Source organism: Macaca nemestrina, unplaced genomic scaffold (genome assembly GCF_043159975.1).
Source record: "Macaca nemestrina isolate mMacNem1 unplaced genomic scaffold, mMacNem.hap1 Scaffold_44, whole genome shotgun sequence".
Classification (NCBI taxonomy): domain Eukaryota; kingdom Metazoa; phylum Chordata; class Mammalia; order Primates; family Cercopithecidae; genus Macaca; species Macaca nemestrina.
The window spans coordinates 198,755-221,252 of NW_027257673.1; the positions used below are offsets into that span (position 1 = coordinate 198,755).

Here is a 22,498-nt window from a genome sequence, read left to right on the forward strand (position 1 = left end):
TTTCAGCTTTCTACAATATATGGCTAGCAAATTTTCCCAGTACCATTTATTAAATAGGGAATCCTTTCCCCATTTCTTGTTTTTCTCAGGGTTGTCAAAGATCAGATGGTTGTAGATGTGTGCAGACGACATGACTGTATATCTAGAAAACCCCATCGTCTCAGCCCAAAATTTCCTTAAGCTGATAAGCAACTTCAGCAAAGTCTCAGGATACAAAATCAACGTACAAAAATCACAAGCATTCTTATACACCAATAACAGAGAAACAGAGAGCCAAATAATGAGTGAACTCTCGTTCACAATTGCTTCAAAGAGAATAAAATGCCTAGGAATCCAACTTACAAGGAATGTGAAGGACCTCTTCAAGGAGAACTACAAACCACTGCTCAACAAAAAAAAAAAAGAGGACACAAATAAATGCAAGAACATTCCATGCTCATGGATAGGAAGAATCAATATCTTGAAAATGACCATACTACCCAAGGTAATTTATAGATTCAATGCCATCCCCATCAAGCTACCAATGACTTTCTTCACAGAAGTGGAAAAAACTAAAGTTCATATGTAACCAAAAAAGAGCCCACATTGCCAAGTCAATCCTAAGCCAAAAAAACAAAGCTGGAGGCATCATGCTACCTGACTTCAAACTATCCTATAAGGCTACAGTAATGAAAACAGCATGGTACTGGTACCAAAACAGAGATATAGACCAAAGGAACAGAGCAGAGCCCTCAGAAATGAGTATGATTTTTGATACTGTGTATTAATATACCAGCATAACCCAATGGACCAATATTTTCCAATGACCAACATATGATGTCACAAAATAATGCATGGATTAAAGAATAATCCAAAGTGCCTGAGATCTCAATGTACTCTGAAGTAACGGAACATAAAAAGTGCATTGTTATGATTCCACACTGCAACTAGCCTTTCAAAACCAATCATTTCTCAAGTTTTGGTGTAGTGCCAGAGACTGACTAAAACTACCTAAAAACGTCTACTATAATGCTTCTCCTTTTTCCACCTAATATTATCTGTGTAAGGCTGAAGGTTCTTCATAACCTTTACTAAAACCACCTATTGTAAAAGACTGATGCAAAAATACACATGAGAATTCAGCTTTCTGTGAAGTCAGATATCAAAGACATTTGCAAAAGTGTAAAACAATCAATGCCACATAATTTTTTTTGTTTTGAAAGTTATTTTCATAAAAATAGAATTAAGTTTTAATTTGAATACACTAATACATACTTTTTCTATTTCTCATTTTAAATTTTGATTATAGTAAATGTAGACATAAGCCATATAAGTAAATGCTCTTTTAGATTCTCAATAATTTTTAAGAGTGATAGGATCCTGAAAGCAGAAAGAGAATCACTATTTTAAGGGCATTTTCTTAAAAGGCTCTTTAGATGAAACTTTGCTAATTTCCTTCTTCTTTCAATTGAAATAATTTAATGAGTTTTCCACAAAACTCATACTCTGGCATTAAGACAAACAATTTTCATGAACGGCTACTATGTAACATAAACACAGCACTGCAATATGAACAGGAGGAAGATGGCTAACCAAAGGCCTTAAACTCCAACACCTGCACATCCTAGGCATGTGACATAAATGGGTAAAATAATCTCCAAGAACTAAGCCCTTTCTGCTTTCTTAAAACCCATCACATTATTTTTCATGTCATCATTTTTTATAGAAACTTGAATTTCAAGAATAACATTTTCATCTTGAGGCAACCATAAGAAAACAATGGAACACATTTCATGAATGGTCATCCACAGTACTGCCTTTTGGCTTTCATCCTGAGCACAGAACAACACTTTCTGGCCCTCCTCCAGCTCCGCCTCTCCCCACCGTGAAGAAGCTGCAGAGTCCAGGGGACATGCCATTGGGAGCCTGCTCCAAAAACCCCATTTCACAAGCCCTGAACCCCAAAGTTCTCCCCCAAATGGGTTTGAATTGCTTCAATGACTTGTGTGAGCCTCTTTCCTAGATTTATCCTCCTAATGTTGGAGACTGCACCCTCTTCCCACATGATGACCCCCAGACCTGAGGAGCAGGCACGGGGTCCTTCATGGCAATGGACAGAACTTGTAGTACAAGTAGACTGGGGTTTCTGGGAGAGAGCAGGGATGAACAAGCAGGAGTGAAAACCACAGTGTGAAGATGGTCTCCTCCTCTGGCACCATGTGCCACCCCAGAACTTTGAGAATCACAAATTTGAACTTAGCCTTCTGGGCAATTATGAAGATGTATTTGTCAAGGTAGAAGGATAAAATATATTTTATATAACAGTTTGTTGGCTTGGTTTATAACTTAAATATTTAAATATATAAAATGTGGATGTGTATTTGAATTCCATCTCCAAATCACAAATATTAAAGGATTAGCCTGGCTTTTGATGTTTGGCTTAGAAATGGGAAGAGCTGGCCACGTGCACTGGCTCATGCCTGTAATCACAGCACTTTGGGAGGCCAAGGTGGGTGGATCACCTGAGGTCAGGAGTTTGAGACAACCCTGGACAACACGGCAAAACCCTGTCTCTACTAAAAATAAAAAATAAAAAAATTAGCCAGGCTTGGTGGCAGGCACCTGTAATCCCAGCTACTTGCGAGACTGAGACAGGAGAATCACTTGAACCCGGGAGGCAGAGGTTGCAGCGAGCCGAGATTGTGCCACTGCACTCCAGCCTGGATGACGAAGAGAGCCTATGTCTCAAAAAAAAAAAAAAAAAAAAAAAGGAAAGAAATAAAAAGGGCTGAGGGAAGATGGGAAGATGGCCATTATGCTGGTATATTCTGTCTAAAGACTAAACACTATAGACATTCTCAGATTCAGCTGAAGTGTGCCAGACGTTCTGATTTTTAAAGGAGTATTAGGAATCCAAATTTTAATGCAGAAAATTGCAATTTTAAAATCTTGACAACTAATTTTAAAAATTAACACCTGGTAGCAAACACTGACTAGTCTAAATAATGTATTCTGGAGCTGAGAGCTGGACAGAGGCCCACTAGCTTATAATGGTTTGGGCTTGAGGAAAATTTGTAACATCATGGAGTTTCCAATGCTTTTCTTTCAGTATCCTTCCCGGCATCGTGATTAATAAAAATGGCTACCTATCATTACATGCCAGACTTTGTATTAAGATTTTTGAACATGCTATTTCAACAGCATTCATACTTCCCTATGCTTTAGGTTTGTTTGATTTCATCCATGGGAAAGCTTAGGAGCTCAATCATCCCTTTTCACTTGTCCAGTCTCTTTTATAATAATTTGTAACAAGAAATCTGTTTATTCTTTTGCTCAGTAAATACATAAGGATAAAGTATATGGTCATAGATTAGAAGATTTACCTGGTCTGTGAAGAGATTAAGCCTTGGTGCCAATTGTTGTAATTTAGTTAATCTGCTTCCCATATTGATTCTAAGTCTGTGATTCAATAATAGGTTCTGGGCAAGTGTAACTTGAACCTCCTGAGCAATATGGGCATTGGGTGTAAAACTCTTCTGCTTCTTTGCCAATAAAGTGTCATCTCTTGATTACAACTTATTTCATAGCTTTTCCATAACTCCTTCAAATGGCCTTCCAGATGGGCTATAAAGTAATCAGAGTAAATTAAAATTTGTACTTAGTGCCAAAATGTAAATTTATTACATGCTTTCCCCCAAATCTAACCATTTGAAACATCTGGTATGGATATTTTAGTGCTTCATTAACTCTAATGGTGATAATTTTAGCAAGCTGTTAAAACTACCTCTCACTTCCCCATCACAGTAGTCCAAAGGATGCAGCTAATGTTTCAGCATCGAAGCATCTCTTGCAAACTCATTAGAGAAACAACCGGTTCTCTTTGGTTCATCATAAATTAAAGTAGAGCAGAACATTATCATCTGTCCACTGCCCACCAGACAATGAAATCACTGGCCTTACTGTGAAAAAAGTTTAAAGTTTTCAAGAATCAAGGGCATTAAGTACAGAAAATTAATCTTTTCTCTGCCAAGCTTTACACTTTTGCGTATCAGTTTCCCCCAGCTGTGATAGTTTCTTTTACAACATCTGCTGGAGAGAAGGGATGCAATGTGATTGTATTTAAGTACACCAATACATTTTTGATGATTAAAGCCAACATAATTATGGGAATTTTGTGACGTGTAAATGATATAAATTATATAAAAACTATAAAAATGCTCATTACTTTTAAATAAGAAATACATCAGGAAAGATTTTTCCGACGTTCTGAATAATGTGTATTACAAATGACAGATAATTTATGCAAAGAGGATCATATATTGAATTCAGACTGTTCATATTTCACTTACAGGTGTGATGGATAACACTGAGTGCCACCTAGATTGAAGGGTACAAAGTATTGTTCCTGGGTGTGTCTGTGAGGGTATCACCAAAGGAGATTAATAGTTGAATCAGTGAACTGGGAGATGCAGACCCACCCTCACTCTGGGTGGGTGCCCTCTAATCAGCTGCCAGTGCAGCGAGGATAAAAGCAGGCAGAGGAACACAGCAGGGCTAGACTGGCTAAGTCTTCTGGCCTCCACCTTTCTCCTGTGCTGGTTGCCTCCTGCCTTCAAACATCAAACTTTAAAATTCTTTTAGCTTTTGGACTCTTGGACATACACCAGGGGTTTGCCAGGAGCTCTCAGGCCTTTGGCCACAGACTGAAGGCTGCACTGCTGGCTTCCCTACTTTTGGGATTTGGGGACTCAGATTGGCTTTCTTGCCCCTCCGCTTGCAGACAGCCCATCAGGGAACTCAACCTTGTGATTGTGTGAGTCAATACTCTTTAATAACTCATTTTATATATACATTTATTCTGTTAGTCCTGTCCCTCTAGAAAATCCTGACTAATACAACAGGACACAGGACCTAGTCACAGTAAGGGAGTGGACATTATTTAAAAGCAAAGACAGTTCACCTATATGAAAACGAAAGATAACAGAATGTAGGTATAGATATATGAAGGTGAGCAGATGTAGCAACTGGAGATTTTGAAGTTCTTGTCAAATTATCACTTTTTTTTACAAGTGGAATAGAAAAGTCATCAGCAAAGAGTGAAAATGGGAAGGAGAGAAAATAAATATGAACTGTTACTCTGGGAAAGGATGAGAGTGAATGGAGCAGGAATTACTATTTTTTTCTGGGAAATATAAAGACATGAGCTTTGAGATCATGAATTTCAGTTGAAACAAATCAACCTGATTCCCTCTTAGTTACTGCATTTTAAATTTGAATTTTATTTAAAATCTCAATATAATAATCATAATTATAGCATTATACAGAAGAGTTTCATTGCCCTAGAATTCCTCTGTGCTCCAGCTGCTCATCCCTCTGTCCCCTGTAACTCCTGGCAACTACTGACTTTTTTTAACTGTCTCCAGAGTTTTGTCTTTCCCAGAAAGTCATGTAGCTGAAGTCATACAGTATGTAGCATTTTCTGATTGGTTTCACTCAGAAATATGCATTTAAAATTCCTTTAATGTCTTTTTATGGCTTGAGAGGTTATTTCTTTTTAATGCTGAATAATATCTCATTATTTGGATGTATTACAGTTTATCCATTTACCTAATGAAGGACATTTTGGTTGCTTCCAAGTTTGGCAATTATTAACTAAGCTGCTATAAACATTCTTGTACAGGTTTTTGTGTGGACATGTTTTCAATTCCTTCGCGTAAATACTAAGGAGCATGATTGCTAGATTATATGAAAAGAGATTGCTTACTTTCCTAAAAAGTTGATGAACTTGTCTTCCTAAGCAGTGTAACATTTGCATTCCTATCAGCATCATCAGCATTTGGTACTGTCTGCCTTTCACATTCATCAGGCTTCATCTTCATAATTTTTCTGCACTTACTTTCAAAATGAAAGTCTTCAATTCATCCCCTGCTTTGTTTCTTAAACAATCTTGAATGAGTTCTTTAAAGTCTAAACATCTCCCAGAAAATAAAAGTGTTAACTATATACTGAGAGCTGAAGGTTACAAAGGAGTGACACTAAATTGGTGACAATATAAAACCTCAGCTGAAAAATTCTAATAGTTAAAGAAGTGTTATGACATTTTCATATGTAGTTCCTTCTCCTTTACATGTGTAAACTTCAGATAGTCTGAAGTATTGTATACTTAGGAAAATCAGAGCTCTTCAAAAAATTGTTTATAATGTTTAGAAATTTAGGCCTAACATTTTCATTATATAGACTAGACTTAGCTAAACAGAACCATTTATTAGCCTGTTGTACATATTAAGACATATTATATTATAAACTAAGAAAGGAGAATAAAATAACTACTTTGAGAAGTTATCTAACAAAAATAAGGTTATTATGGGATTTCTATTATCCACACTCAATTTAGAATACTAATAGGGTCATGAAAATCACTGGTATGTATAACAACTCAGTGATAAGAAGCATAAAAATATAGGTAGCAAATTTCAGTAAAAACTATTAACATTCATTAATGAGCTCATACAATCAAATGCTTAAAACCAAAGACTTCGGTATCTTGAAGTGTGTTTTAAAAGGTTTTTTTGTGTGTGCATTTTGTTTTGTTTCTTGCCAGCAGCCTTCTCCTTATTAAAACAAAAGCAAGAGGCCAATGAAAATTCATACAAGTAATTTTATACATAGACATTTTATAGAGTTAATGTTTGTAATTTATTACTGTAAATTATTCACAAAAATAAAGAAAAAAGGTAAATTTGAAAGGATGGAAATATTAAGGGAAGTAGAGTAAGTAGAGTTTAAGTCATAAATTAGAAGAAAAATATTTGCAACCAGTAGGAGTTCCTCAGACATTTCCCAACAGGAACAAAATGGGTATATAATGTGGATAGTAAGTACTGTAGATAGGTTCAGGAGTTTGAGGTGACAGTGAGCTACGATGACACCACTGCACTCCAGCCTGGGTGACACAGAGAGACTCTGCCTGAATTAGAAAAAAAAAAAATTAACCATGACAATATGTATATTCAACATTGTATCATTTGAACTAATATAATGCTTGTTGTACATGTATCACCTATATGCAACTTGTCATCTAATTTCTTCATTTGGAATTATTTCTGATTATCCTGTTACTGTAAGACCCTCTTTATAAAATTCTGAAAGATTTGGATAGAATTGGTTTTATTTCCAACAATTTATAGCACAAATTTGTCTTATAAATAAAATCTAACCACTAAAGACATAAAACAAGTTAAAATATTAGCTTTATTGTGAACAATAAAAATTTAATCTTAGGACATTTTGGATCATGAGCATTTTCTTTTGTTTTAATAACAATCCCTGGAGTTAAAAAGGATCATGCATAGATATGTCAGTTGTTTAAGTGACAAGAGAAGGGACATTTGTTGAAATCCTTTTTATATTTAACAATGTTTGCTACTACTTTTATTTAAAAATTACAAAAACTTATGTCTAAAATAACTTATTAGTTGCTTTAATTGTATTCTGGCAATAATTCCATAATTCATTTATCATGAATTGGAAAAAATACCACTTACAGAAAGTGATAATATCTATACATTGAAATATACATGAAATAAATAAGCAAATAAAACTATGCATTTTATTAAGACTCATTGAGATACTATTTTGCTTTGTAATATTAACATATTAAATATTAAACTTTCCAGTCTGTGTTATAATATTTAGAGCTATATCAGAATCTACTTGTATGGTCTGAAATGTTCCATTTTGTAAAACAACAAAAAAATAACTCATTGAATAAATTCCCAGTATGATGCTAGACTGGAGAGGAAAATATGTTATCTGTATACTTAATTCTTCTGGCTTTCAGTGTGACTTTTGGCTGCTTCAACTATAACACCATTCAAAGAATGGCTTTCATTACAGCAGAGTTGACCTTTTCAAATATAACTCACACATTTTGGAATGATGCACTTCCAAGATTAAAACTATCTGTGACTTAAAAAAAAAAAAAAATCCAGTATGTCTTTGGTGGCTAAAATCATTTAGATAAAGCAAAAGGTTTTGTCAAGGATGAGTCATTGATTTTCAGTGTGAATCAAAATCTAACAGTAAAAGTAAATATTTTAGTTTCTGAATATAGTTAAAAGTTCTTTGGAAGATAATTTCTGCAATATGTAATTTAGAAAAGTCTTTATAAAACATTTTAATGGACATATTTTTTTTTAAAAAAGGGCTACTTAGTATAATTTAACTTTGTTTGTTTGTTGTTTTTTTTTTGAGACAGAGTTTCACTCTTGTTGCCCAGGCTGGAGTGCAATGGCATGATCTCGGCTCACCACCACCTCTGCCTCCTGGGTTCAAGCGATTCTCCGGACTCAGCCACCGGAGTACCTGGCATTACAGGCATGTGCCACCACACCTGGCTAATTTTGTATTTTTAGAAAAGACGGGGTTTCTCCATGTTGGTCAGACTTGTCTTGAAGTCCTGACCTCAGGTGATCTGCCCACCTCGGCCTCCCAAAGTGCTGGGATTACAGGCCTGAGCCACCCACTGTGCCCGGTGCTAATTTATCTTTTTTATTTTTATTTTTTTGAGATGGAATTTCACTCGTTTTCCAGGCTGAAGTGCAATGGCGTGATCTCAGCTCACTGCAACCTCTGCCTCCCGGGTTCAAGTGATTCTCCTGTCTCAGCCTCCCAAGTAGCTGGGATTACAGGCATGGGCCACCATGCCCAGATAATTTTGTATTATTAGTAGAGACAGTATTTCTACATGTTGGTCAGGCTGGTCTCAAACTCCCAACCTCAGGGGATCCGCCCGCCTTGGCTTCTCAAAATGCTGAGATTACAGGCGTGAGCCACTGCACCCAGCCATCTTTCATATTCTTGAAATTAATTCAGAGTTCTCTATAATGTAAAACTGTGACTAAACATTGAAAAACAATTATCATGACTATTCCTGCAAAATGTACTTCTGATATTAATCAAATAGGTTTAAGAATTTTCTAGGATTACTGTGTGAAAACACAAGCTTATGTGTGTGTTCATGTGTATTTGTGTGTTTCTATAGATTTAGAAGTACATAAACCAAAACTGCCTCTTAATCATCTACATGAATTTTTAAGATTTTAAAAAATGATTCAGAAGTTTCAATGTTTGCATATACACGAGCTAGATTTGATATGATCATGCAAATCAAAAGGATTTTATCTTTTTCATGTATTCAGCAGAGTATCTTTAGTACTTCAGTTTTTAGTGCAAAAATTGGTTTGTTTATTTAGATAATGTTCAGTTGTGTTGTTGCAAGTCACTCTTCCAGGTTGCAGGCAGCCCTTCATAAATAGAAAGATTCTATTCCTTTCAACAAGGGATTTCTTATTTCCTCCGTAACTTTCTCCAATTCCCTTCTGCCCCAGAATGATTTACTAAAAATTTGGCAATGAAAACCAGTACCAATGGGAGTTTACTTAAATATATCATTTTTCACAGAAGCTATTTTTACTTCTGTTGAAATATAATAAGATCAGTCGGTTCTAATCATTTGTGAATTTTCACCAAATGTTTTCGCTATATGTAGTTGACAATACTGAATCGAAATTGGTATTATTTTACTTTTAGGTAGAAATATTTGTTGAAATCTTAATTCATTTTTTTTCATATTATATGTACTTTTTTGTCTAAGTTTTATTCTAGGGTTGATGATTAAAATTAATATTTTAATTAAGATATCACATGTGTATAATGTGATAATAAAATTAAAGAACTTTAAGCAGAATGCAATAGCAGATGGAGAAGAAAGGGCTTTTTTATTCTTATACATAAAAATAAATTTTGAAAAGTTATAATTTTAAGCTATTTTATCTTAGTAAAATATAATTTTATCAATTTCTATGATATTACATAGAGTACTTCATAAAACATTGTAATATATTTAGCATGAGAACATAATTAGCATGGAAACAAGTGTGAGTTTTATTATAGATTTTAATTCACTGCAAATGATCTCTTGAATGCCCAGTGACTCAGTTACTCATTTATTTTAACTGAGCATTTCCCCTAGGTATCATTCAGAATTAGCAAGACCCATGAAATGGAAAATACGATTTATATTTCATAAAGACTCTTTGATTACCACTTCCCCATCAATTAACACCAACTGGATCTTGCAGTTCTTGAAATACTGAAGATGATGATGGGGGCAACTTTTGTGGTTTAGAGTGATGGGATTATTTAGCATCAATAATATCACTCATTTTGTTTTTACAATGAAAACTATACATTTTTATAAAGAGTTATTTATAGATACAATGTTAGTTTTCAAACTATTATACATACAAAAACACATTTTTATAGAATAAGATTTGCACGTATGTCAGGCCAGGTGCCTCACGCCTGTAATCCCAGCACTTTGGGAGGCTAAGCGGATCACTTCAGGTGAGGAGTTTGAGACCAGCCTGGCCAACATGGCGAAACCCATCTCTACTAAAAATATAAAAACGAGCCGGGCGTGGTAGCACACACCTGTAATCCCAACTACTCAAGAGGCTGAGGCAGGAGAATCACTTGAATGAGGGATGTGGCAGTGAGCCAAGATCACACCACTGCACTCTAGCCTGGGCAACAGACAGAAACTGTCTCAAAAAAAAAAAAAAAAAAAAAGATAAAAATAAGGTAACATGTCTATAAGAATATTTAAATACTGATATATTCCTTCTCCCAGTTAAACAGGACATTACATTCTGCCCTTTGAGATGAGTATAACAGAAGACGGTCCTTGCAATATGGAGAAAGATTTGTCACTGCACGCTAAAATGTCAACACTGAGTTTTCTTGTAATGATATCCCAGTACATGGTTAGAAAAATTATGACGAAACAAGTCTGGATCATTCCATGTGTTAAAAAATATCACTTTCTGCTCACGCCTGTAGTCCCAGCACTTTGGGAGGCTGAGGCCGGTGGATCACCTGAGGTCAGGAGTTCTTTGTATATGAAGAGTCACTTGTCTTCTGGCTTAGAATACTCTGTCTTTCAAAAGTTTGTTAGAAGATGTCTTGATGTGAGAACATTTTACTTTATCATATTTGGAGCTACTGAGCTCCTTGGATCTTTATATTCATAATTTTCAATAAATTTGAAAATTTGGGTTCATTATTTATTTAAATATTCTTTCAGTCCACTTCTATCACTCTTCATCTGGGACCCTCACAGTGCACATATTGCTCCGCTTTATGGTTTCCCACAAGTCAATCAAATTTTGTTCACTTATCCTCCATCTTTTTTCTTTCTATTCCTCAGACTCAATAATTTTCATTGTCCTCTCTTCTAGTTTGCTGATTCTTTATTGTGCCTACTCAAGGCTGCTTTTAAAACCTTCTAATTTTTTTATTCCAGTTACTGTACTTTTTAGCTTCAAAATATTTTTGTATTTTTAGGATTCTATCATTTTATTTTTTCATTTTGTTTATACATATTTTCTTGATTTTTTCCATGTCTTCCTTTAGTTCTCTAAGCATCTTTAAGACCGTTGTTTTAAAATCTTTGTCTAGTGAATCTGCTATCAGAACATTTTCAAGAACAGTTTCTGTTCATTTTATTTGTGCTTTTGAACAGGCCATATATTTCTGTGGTCTTTGTATCCCTTGAGATTTTTCTTGAACATTGAACGTTTGAATGTAACAATATGAAACTCTGGAAATTGATTTCCCTGATTCCTCAGGGTTTACTGATTCTGTTTTTATTATTTTTTATTCTTGTATCTTAAAAAGATAGTCAGAGGTGTAACCTTAAAATGTTTTCTGAAGTCACCTCTCAACCTGTGACTTCTCCTGGGCATGCATGATAACTTTCTAAATGCTAGCCTTTACTACCTGGCTTCTAAAAGTTGAAAAAAAAAAAAGTGGGGGGGGGGAGAGAGAAAAAGAAGAGCAGTGGGGCACTGGCCCTTTTAGTTTCATAAAGCTCACTTCAGCCAGTAGGGCGGAGCTTTCAACAATGGGGGGCTAATGTTTCTACCAAAAAATAAAATAATACCAATTTTGATCCAGCCCTGTCAACTACATAGGTTTGAGTGAAAATATTTCGAATATAGCGAAAACATTTGGTGAAAATTCACAAATGAATAGAACTGACTGATCTTTTTATATTTCAACAGCAGTAAAAATACCTTCTATGAAAAATAGTATCTTTAGGTAATCTCCCATTGGTACTGGTTTTCATTGCCAAATTTTGAATGAATCATTCCTGGGGAGAAGGGCATTGGGGAAAGTTACAGAAGAAATAAAAAGTCCCTTGTTGAAAGGTATAGAATCTTTCTATTAATGACGGGTTGCCTGCAACCTGAAGAGTGACTTGCAACAACATAATTGAACATTCTCTAAATAAACAAACCAATTTTTCCACTCAAAACTGAAGTACTAAAGATACTCTCTCCTGAACACATGAAAAATAAAATCCTTTTGATTTGCATGATCATACCAAATTTACCTCCTGCATATGCAAACATCCAAACTTCTGAACCAGTTTTAAAAATCATGTAGATGATTAAGATGCAGTTTTGGTCTATGTAATTCTAAGTCTCCAGAAACATACACACACATACACATAAACACACATATAAGCTCTTACGTTCACAGAGAAATTGATGCTAGAAATTAACTAACTTTTAAACCTATTTGATTAATATCAGTGTATTTTACAGTAGGTCATCAAAATTATTCCTCAATGTTTACTCATGGCTTTATAGAGAGCTCTATGAGTTAATTTCAAAAATAAAAAAGATAAATTATACTAGGTAGCCCTTTATAAAATTAAAATGTGTCCATTAAAATGTTTTTTAAGACTTTTCTAAATTACATATTGCAGACATTTTCCAAAGAACTTTCAAAATGTATTCAGAAATTAAAATACTTACATTTACTGTTAGATTTTGACAATTACTTGTCCTTGATATATAAAAAAACCTTTTATTATATCCAAATGCTTTTAGCCACCAAAGACACACTGGATTTTTTTTAAGTCACAGACAGCTTTAACCTTGCAAGTGCATTATTCCAAAATATGTGAGTTAAATGTGAAAAGGCCAAATCTGCTGTAATGAAAGCCATTCTTTGGATGTCTTTATAGCTGAAGCAGCCAAAAGTCTATACTGAATGACAGAAGAATGAAGGATTCAGATACATATTTTTCCTCTCTCTTATCTAGCATAAAACTGGGATTTATTCAATGAGTTATTCTGTTGTTTCACAAAATTGCACATTTCAAACCAGACAAGTAGATTGATACAGCTCTAAACATTGTAACACAAACTGAAAATTTTAATATTTAACATGATAGTATTAAAAAGTAAAATAATTATATTCCAACAAGCCTAATGAAGATGTATAGTTTTTTTGCTTTTTTATTCCATGTATCTTTCAATGTCTAAATATTATCACCTTCTGTAAGTGGTATGATTTCCAATTCATGATAAAAGAATTGCAGGATTTCTGCCAGAATACAATTAAAGCAACTAATAAGTAACTGTAAACATAATTTTTTATATAATAGTAGCAAACATTATTAAATATAAAAAGGGTTTTAACAAAGTCCCTTCTCTTGTCAGTTAAACAACTGACATATCCATGCATGATTCTTTTTAATTCCAGTGATTGTTATTGAAAGACAAGAAAATGCACATTATTCAAAATACTACTGATTAAATTTTCATTGTCAGTTTACAATAAAGCTAATATTTTAACTTGTTTTATGTCTTTACTGATTGGATTTTCTTTATAAGACAAATTTGTGCTAATAAGTTATTGGAGATGAAACCAAATTTCTATCCAAATCTTTCATAATCTTATAATGAGGGTCTTACAGCTAGAGAATAATCAGAAATAATTTAAAATTAAGGAATTATATGACAAGTTCCCTAGAGGTGATATATGCACAACCAACATTATATTAGTTTAAATTTTACAATGTTGAACGTATATTACTCAACATATTATGTTGAATTATGTCACGGGTAATTTTTTAAAATTCAGAGTCTCCCTGTGTTGCCCAGGCTGCAGTGCAGTGGTGTCATCATAGCTCACTGTCACCTCAAACTCCTGAACTCAAGATACCCTCCCAACTTCAGCCTCCTGAGTAGCTGGGACTACAGGTGTGCACCACCATACCCCGCTGTGTGTGTGCACATGTTTTGTGTTTTTTGGTTTTTTTTTGGTAGAGACAGCATCTCATCATGTTACCCTGGCTAATCTTTGCTCCTGGCCACAAGCAAGTTTTCTACTTCAGCCTTCCAAAGTGTTGGAATTATAGGTGTGAGCCTCTGTGCTGACCTAAGGGTTAATTTCATGTGTCAACTTGACTGGGTTAAAGAATGCCCAGATAGCTGGGGAAACACCCTTTCTGGGAGTGTCTGTGAGGATGTTTCTGTATTAGCATTTGAACCTGTAGTAAACAATCAGGAGAAAAAAAGGTCCACTCTCACCACTGTTGGTGGACATCATCCAATTCATTAGAGACTGCCCCAATAGAACAAAAAGCAGAGGATGGGTTCCCCAGCTCACAGACAGTACACTGGACTTGTGGGCCTCCACAGTAATAAATGTGAGCTGATTCCCATCACGCATCTCTCCTTATATATTTCTGTGTGTCCTATTGATATATATGTGTGTGTGTGTGTATAGAGTTTATTATAATAATAAAGTTTAAAATAACTACTTATTAATTTAAGTGAGCTAATAATTTTTAAAAGCCCACAACGATGCCGATTTTCTCTAACCCTTGAGAGAACATCCACTTATCTATGGCCAATGGTCAATCAGAGTTTAATAAGATAGTATGTCTCATTTATTGAGCATTTTCTATGTTTCAAACCCTGCCCAAGTCCCATTATGCATGCTAATACCCTGATCCTTACCACTTGGTGAGAGAGTTATTAATATTCAAACTTTCAGATGAGAGGATGAAGCTGGACAAGTTCAGTTAGCTGCTGGAGTCTTGTACAGTTAAATGATGAAATAACTAAAATCCAGTAGTGTGACTTCTACATATATACTTTTTGCTTTGTGCTTCATTATCTTGGAAATTCAGTTCCCACACTTCTCTATGCACTTTTAGAAAGAGATAGACATTCACAGGCTCTAAACTGAAGTACTACATTCCCAGTATTGTACTTTCCAAAAGGTACACAAGCAGGCAGTAACCATTCTTACTATCCACACTGTATAGCCATTTTGTCCCTGTTGGGAAATGTCCCAGGAAATCCTACTGATTGCAAATATTTTTAATCTAAGTTATGACTTAGGTAAACTTTACTTATTCTACTTCCCTTAATATTTCCTTCTTTTCAAATTTACCCTTTTTAAATTTTTCATTTTTGGTGAACAATTTACAATAATAAATTAGGAACATCAATATTTAACTCTATAAAATGTCTGTTTATAAAATTATTCATATGAATTTTCACTGGCCTTTTACTCTCATATTAATAAGGAGAAGGCTACTGGCAAGAAACAAAGCAAAACAAAATGCACACAAAAAAAATCCTTTAAAATTTTGGGATACTGAAGTATTCTGGTTTTAAGCATTTGATCTTATGAACTTGTTAATGAATGTTAATATTCTTCACTGAAATCTCCTACCTATATTTTTATGCTTCTTAGCAAGTTGAGTTTACCGATCAATGATGTATATTACCCTATTATTCTTCTAAATTGAGTATAGGTAGTAGAAAGGCCACAAATAGCTTATTTTCTTAGATACTTTCTCAAAGTAGTTTCATATTCTTTTATTCTCCTTCAGTATTTTATTATCTAATATATATGTCTAAAACAATATGTACAACAGGCCAATAAATGGCTCTGTTTAGCTAAGTTTACTCTAGTTGAATTACCATGAAAATGTTAGGTCTAAATTTCTAATTATGAACAATAATTTTTTTGAAGAGCTCTGATTTTCCCAAGAACACAATACTCCAGATTATCTTAAGTTTACACATGTAAAAGAGAAAGAAATATGTATGAAAATATCATAACTCTTCTTTAGCTATTAGAATTTTTCAACTGAGGTTTTAAATAATCACCAATTTGGTATCACTCCTTTGCAGTCTTTAGCTCTCAATATACAGTTGACACTTTCAATTTCTGGGGATTTCTGACTTTAAGGTACTCATTAAAGGATGTTTAAGAAATGAAGCAGGGAATGAAATGACTTTTATTTTAGAAGTAAGTGCAAAAAAAATTATGAAGATGGAGCCTGAAGAATATGAAAGGCAGACAGTACCAAATGCTGGTGATGCTGGTAGGAATGCAAATGTTACACCACTTTGGAAGACAGTTCGTCTAACTTTTCACAAAACAAAGCAAAACTCTTATCATAAAATCTAGCAATCATGCTCCTTGGTATTTACCCAAAGAAGGTGACAGCACATCCACCCAAAAACCTTCACAAGAATGTTTATAGCAACTTAATTAAAAATTGCCAAACTTGGGAGTAACCAAGGTATCCTTAATTAGGTAAATGGATAAACTGTAATATATCCAAATAATGAAATAGTATTCAGCATTAAAAAGTAATGACCCATCAAGTCATAAATCAGGTTGATTTGTTTCAACTGAAATTCATGATCTCAAAGCTCATGTCTTTATATTTCCCAGAAAAAAATAATATTCCCTGCTCCATTCACTCTCATCCTTTCCCAGAGTCACAGTTCATGTTTATTTTTTCCGCTTTCATTTTTACTTTGTTGATGACTTTATTTTCTATTTCACTTGTAAAAAAGTAATAATTTGACAAGAACTTCAAAATCTCCAGTCGCTACAGCTGCTCACCTTCATATATCCATACCTACATTCTGTTACATCTCATTTCCATATGGGCGAACTGTCTTTGCTTCTAAATAATGTTCACTCCTCTTACTGTGACTAAGGCTTGCCCACTTGTTTTATTAGTCAGGATTCTCTAGAAGGACAGGACTAATAGTATAAATAAATATATAAATATATATTATATATATTATATTATATACATATATATTGTGTGTATATATATATGAGTTTTAAAGAGTATTGACTCACACAATCACAAAGTGAAGTTCCAAGATAGGTCATCTGTAAGAGCCAGTCCAAGTACCAAAACCTCAAAAGTAGGGAAGCCAACAGTGCAGCCTTCAGTCTGTGGCCCAAGACCCAAGAGCCCCTGGCAAACCACTGAGGAAGGTTCAAGAGTCCAAACGCTGAAGAACTTGGAGTTTGATGTTGGAGGGCAGGAAGCATCCAGCATGGGAGAAGGATGGAGGCCAGAAGACTTAGCCAGTCTAGCCCTTCCATGTTCCTCTGCCTTTTATCCTAGCTGTGCTGGCAGCTGATTAGAGGGTGCCCGCGCAGACTGACGGTGGGTCTGCATCTCCCAATTCACTGACTCAACTGTTAACCTCCCTTCGTGACACCCTCACAGACACATCCAGGAATGATACTTTGCATCCTTCAACCTAATCAAGGTGACACTCAGTATTAACCATCACACCTGTTATCTACTCATGCCTATCATTCCAACAATACTCTTCTTCTGCATCTGAAATTGTGTAATTCCTCTACCAAGTTCTTCACATAAAAAAACAAGAAAATAAAATTATGTCATTTAATGTGAAAAAAAAAAAACAACTTTATCCCAGTTGGCCTCCATCTGGAACCCGATTTCCCCTCTTTTTTAGCAGTTTATGTCTAATCTTTGTGTTCAATTACTCTACTCCCATTCGCTCTTGAACCTATTTCATTCAGGCGTATTTTCTTCTGCTTCTACACTGGGACAGTTATGAAGGTGATGAATACAAGTAACTACTTATACATTGGCCATATATTTATATATAAACAAAGAATACAGTTCTAAGTGTAAGGTATCCTGCTATATTATACTTAGCAACAGTGTCTTCAATCTACTCCTTTGACATCATGATCACTGTTCCTTGAAATATTTTTTTCTTCAGACACCATATTCTCTTAGTTTTTCTCCAGCCTCCCTAGATAATTCTTGTCCTCCTTATCGTCCTTACCTCCTCCCAAAATTTGAAGTTTCCCAGATTTCTCTACTATTTGAATTACCCTTTGCTACACACCAACATTTCTTAAATCCAGTTTCATGATTTAGGTATGCTTATAACTGCCACACAATTCTTCATATTCAATTTGGATAGTTACTCAATGTTTGTGTTGAATCATTCTCATCATCCTGACTTAAGTAACAGGGCTTGGGGCTTGAAATTTTTACCTTTAAAGAAAGTTACACTTATTTCACATAATACACAGAAATAAATGTCCTGAATATTAAAAACATTATAAAGAAAACACTATTTATTACATCATAATTATATTCCTCTACATTTATGTCAAGACTGTTAAAGTTTCAAAGTTCACATATGTCTTTAATATTTACAATGAATTCTGATGACACAAGTTTAGCTCTCACCTTCTTGTTCTTTTAGAATTGTTCTTTGATATTTATCAGGATATACGATTATCCAACTAAAAACTAGGTTTCCTATCAGTCCTTCTGTCATCCTAGTTTAGGATTTTTCCCAGAATTTTTCATGTTTAACTACCTTATTAATGGTTGCATTAAGGTAGGCCCTGAAGGTTTCTGTGCTTCCAGATTCTCCCCTGATTTCCTCTCACAGTACATGAGACATCTGTGTGGGCACAGCAAGAAGGGTTCTCACTGTGACAGAAGCTTGTATCTAAATGATGTCCAGTAATATAACCAGTCTCTCCATTCTTAACTCTCTCTGGATGCACACAACGCAGCCAACAGTTTCCTTTTCTATGGCAGTAGGCATACGAAAATAAGCTATTTTTAAAACTATTTTATAATTTTCTTCAGAACAATTTTTTAGATCTGCCGATACAATAAAAATAAATTGCTGATAATAAATATTTCAAAAAGTATGTAAGTATGTTTAGCACTCCCCTTCTCCCCTCAAAGTTGCTCGGGTTTGGACAATAAATTCTATAGCCACACTACTATTTAGTCACCATTTTAAAGATCAAATTTGCCTACACTTCCTCGCCCCTTTGAAGTTGCCTGGAAAATAACACCGTTGCAGTTCCCATGGAACCAGGAATAGAGACCTTATGTTGAGCATGCATGGGAGTAAGAGCCACTAAAGATGGGTGTCTAGGAGAAGACATGGAACAGAGACTCCCACCGGCCCTGGATCCCTCAACTGCACACTGTTACTCAAGAGAGAAATAAAGTGCTTCTTAAGACATTATATTTTGGTGTCTTGTTGCTACAGGAGTTTAGTCAGTCTCCAAAGTAGTATATTCCCTAAATAACAAAGATTGAACCTTATTTGTACTGCTCCACATTTAGGGAGCAATAAGAAAATCTTACTGAAACCTGGCAAGCCATGACTAATGACCATTTTTCCTTCTCAAACTAGGGCCAGAATGCAAAGGATTCTGGATAAAAGAGCTCTTGGCTGCTATCAGAACCAAAAAAGAGTAACTAAGAGCAACTTCCGGTGAAGGGCACACTGAGAAAGGAAATCACACATAAATGCAAATCTTCCTGCAGGTTCCCTCATGCTGCTGGGCAGAGTCTGGAGACCTGAACAGGGTAGTGGCTGCCAAGAGTCATCTGCTCTCATCTCTGAGGGTGTGGCCAGGCAGGACCTGCAATAGAAGGGGCGGCCAAGAGATGCCACAGTGCCTCCACAGAGGACTGGGAGCGAGCCACAAGCCTGCCTCACAGTCCAGCTGCCACAGCCCTGAGGGATCCTAAGTGGACCCAGAGCCCACTCACACCCTCTCCTCAGCTGGCGACAGAGCCAGGGCCCCGCCTTCCCAATCGAGGCAAGAATGGAGGGTGGAGCAGCTGTGATCAATACCTGCACCAAGGCCATGCACACTCACCACTCTCAACCAACAACCCAGTGTTTTCTAAAACAAGGGACAGTCCAATCAGGAGAGGCCCAGCCTGCTCAATCTGGTCCTGCATTATATAGATGGAGAAACTGAGGCCCAGAAGGTTGAGTGCCAAGGAGACCGACTCAGGCCACACGAAGGCGGCACTCACACCCAGACAATCAGCCCTGAGCTAGGTCTGGCCGCCCCCACAGTCAAGAGCCCCAGGCTTGGACGCCCACCCTGCAGTGACCAGTACCTTTGAACGCCTCCAGCAGGTGCTTTTCCATATACCAGCAGGCAGTTTTGAAGTTGGGAAACTGAGTCAGACTGCCCAGTTTCAACATCCGTTACACTTCATATGCTCTGGAAGCCACCAAATAGCCGCTTTCAGTGCACTGACCATCAAGCAGGTGATGCTGGGGGTGGATCCAGGTCCCAGGCACGCCAGCTCAGGCTTCCCCATTGGGCCCTGCATAGCTGAGGTGGACGAGGCGACAATTGCCCCTGGGTGGCTGCAGGCCTTGGGGCCCATGAGAGCTCTGTCAGTGCCTGAGAAGAGAAAGGAGCAGCCTTTTAAGCAACCCCAACCCCACCAAGGGCAACTATGACCGTCCAGCAGCCAGATGACTCGAGGAGCCGGCCTGCACGACCCCAGAGCCCACCTCCTCCTTCCCTCCACATCACGAAGAGGCCCATCAAGGCTGACGGTCATGTCCAGGTCACCCACAGGGGGGGTGAGCCAGTACTCAGCCCGAGGTGTCCGGCACCGACCCAGCTAGAGGGAGGACCCTATCCTACGGAGCCTGAGGGCAGACAGCACACAAGGCACTACCTCCTCTGCATCTCCACGTTCAGGCTGTGGAGAAAATGTCCTGTGAGGGCCAGGCAGTCCACAGGGGTGAGTGTGACATAGATCCTGTCTGGGAGAGAGAGAGGAGTGGCTGGCACCTCACCTGGCTCCCATGAAGGGGCTTCTCATGGCTCCAGATCAGGGAGCAGCAGAGACCAGCACAGGCCTTTCCAGGCCCAGCTTAGGCTCCAGCTCCTGCCCGCCTGTGCCTTGGTGCCCTGTCCACCGCTGCAGCTTCACCAGCAGCCTGGGGCCTCCCTGGGAGCAGCTCTCTGGTCCTAGCCCCACCCTAGGCTCCATGGAAGGGAGTTGGGGAGAGACTGCATCTCAGGCAGCACAGACTAGTCAGTCCAGCCCTGCACCACACAGACAGGGAAACCGAGGCCCAGAGCTGAGGGGACTCGCTCAGGCCACATGAGGGCAGTACTCAGACAGAGAGAGGAAGCTCCAGCCTATGTCCAGCTCCCCCGGCCTCCCAACCACACTCAGGGCCAGGAGACAAGACCGGGGCAGCTACATCACCACCAGAGTTGGGACTGGATCCCAGGTTATCCTTGGAGACAGCTTGGGCCAGACCCTGGGAAATCCACAGCTCTTTCCTAAATAGCTGTGACTGTGAGGAAACTGATGGAAGGAGGAGGGACTCATAGATGACAGAAGATTCTGAAGCTTATAAATCATTAAAGTGTGAGGGCCTCAGTTTGATACTTACTTAAAATGAGAAAAAAAAAACCCTATAAAACAATGTGAAAATCTGAACACCAATTGGCTATTTGATGATACTAGGGAATTGCTGTTAATTGTTCATTTTTTCAAGATGTGGGAACAGTATTGTAGCTATGTTATTTTAGAAGGAAAGGAAGTCCTTCAGAAATAGTGGAATATTTATTGAAACGGCAGAATATCTGGGATTTGTTCTAACATCATCTAGGGGCACAAAGTGGCTCACGACGGGCTTTCTCCTTCAGCACAGACTCAAAATGTCCCCTAATATTGACTTAATGAGCAGCTAGCACCCTCTTCCCTCACTGGTTCTGATGTCGTGGCTGCTGTTCCCACACAAGGCTCTCTGAGCTGGGTCTCCAGCCGTGGGCTCAGTCACAGTGAGCCCAGCCAGGCTGTGAAGGGGCCTGACTGGCTGTGCAGCTCCAAGGTGTCCTCAGTGGTGATGACTGCCCATGCTGAGCAGACAGCACAAGCCCCACTGCTGGCCCCTCTGCAGGGACTGGGCTGGGATGGCATTAAGTTCTGGACAAGGGAGCAGGCATGCCAGGGATGCCAAGAGACCCCATGGTGGGGACACGGCCTGAGAGGCCAGTAACCTTGATGAGGGCCTGCAAGCCCTAGGACACAGTCCCCAAAGCTGCCAGCACTCACCTGAGGGAATGAAGAGGGTCTGGCCCTGCATTTGTCGACCTGGTGGGCAAAGAACATCTCGCTGTGGTTAGAGGCAGACCGCCAGCACTCACACAGATGTTGGCTGAGGCTGGCCTGATGAGACAGAAGGTTCTCTCCCCCTGCCAAGAGAGCCTGTTGGCAGAACCGCCCATGACAGTACAAAGGGTGGGGGTGCAAGTGATAGGTCCTAATGTGAAAAGTACCCTGTTCAGGTCCACGACTCCCGTCTGCACCACTGAGGACACAGGGGCTTCGCAATTCAGAAGTGTGCGTGTTAGGAAGATTCTGGGTATCTGGGCCCCCAGCATAATCAAGGGCTAAAGCCCATAATCCCACATTACATTGTTTTGAGGCACTACAAATGGCGTGGATGCCTAGGTTGCAAATAAAGCTGCAACTGGCTGTCAA

General features: G+C 37.6%; 1 protein-coding gene across 5 annotated transcripts in view; it reads right to left on the minus strand.

The window, feature by feature from the left end:
* The window catches only part of LOC139361342 (lysine-specific demethylase PHF2-like), a 44,068-nt gene that overhangs the window by 16,245 nt on the left and 5,325 nt on the right, over positions 1-22,498 (minus strand). For 2 of the 5 annotated variants that reach the window (XM_071089974.1, XM_071089970.1), the window contains 2 exons: positions 22,070-22,209; positions 20,099-20,391 (listed from right to left, as the gene is read on the minus strand). In XM_071089974.1, coding sequence (XP_070946075.1) covers positions 20,245-20,391; positions 22,070-22,209 — 287 coding nt within the window. In that variant the 3' untranslated portion in view covers positions 20,099-20,244. Of the gene's footprint in view, positions 1-3,378; positions 3,604-20,098; positions 20,392-22,069; positions 22,210-22,498 lie in introns of those variants that run through there. The other 3 variants (XM_071089973.1, XM_071089971.1, XM_071089972.1) reach the window with 3 other exon arrangements.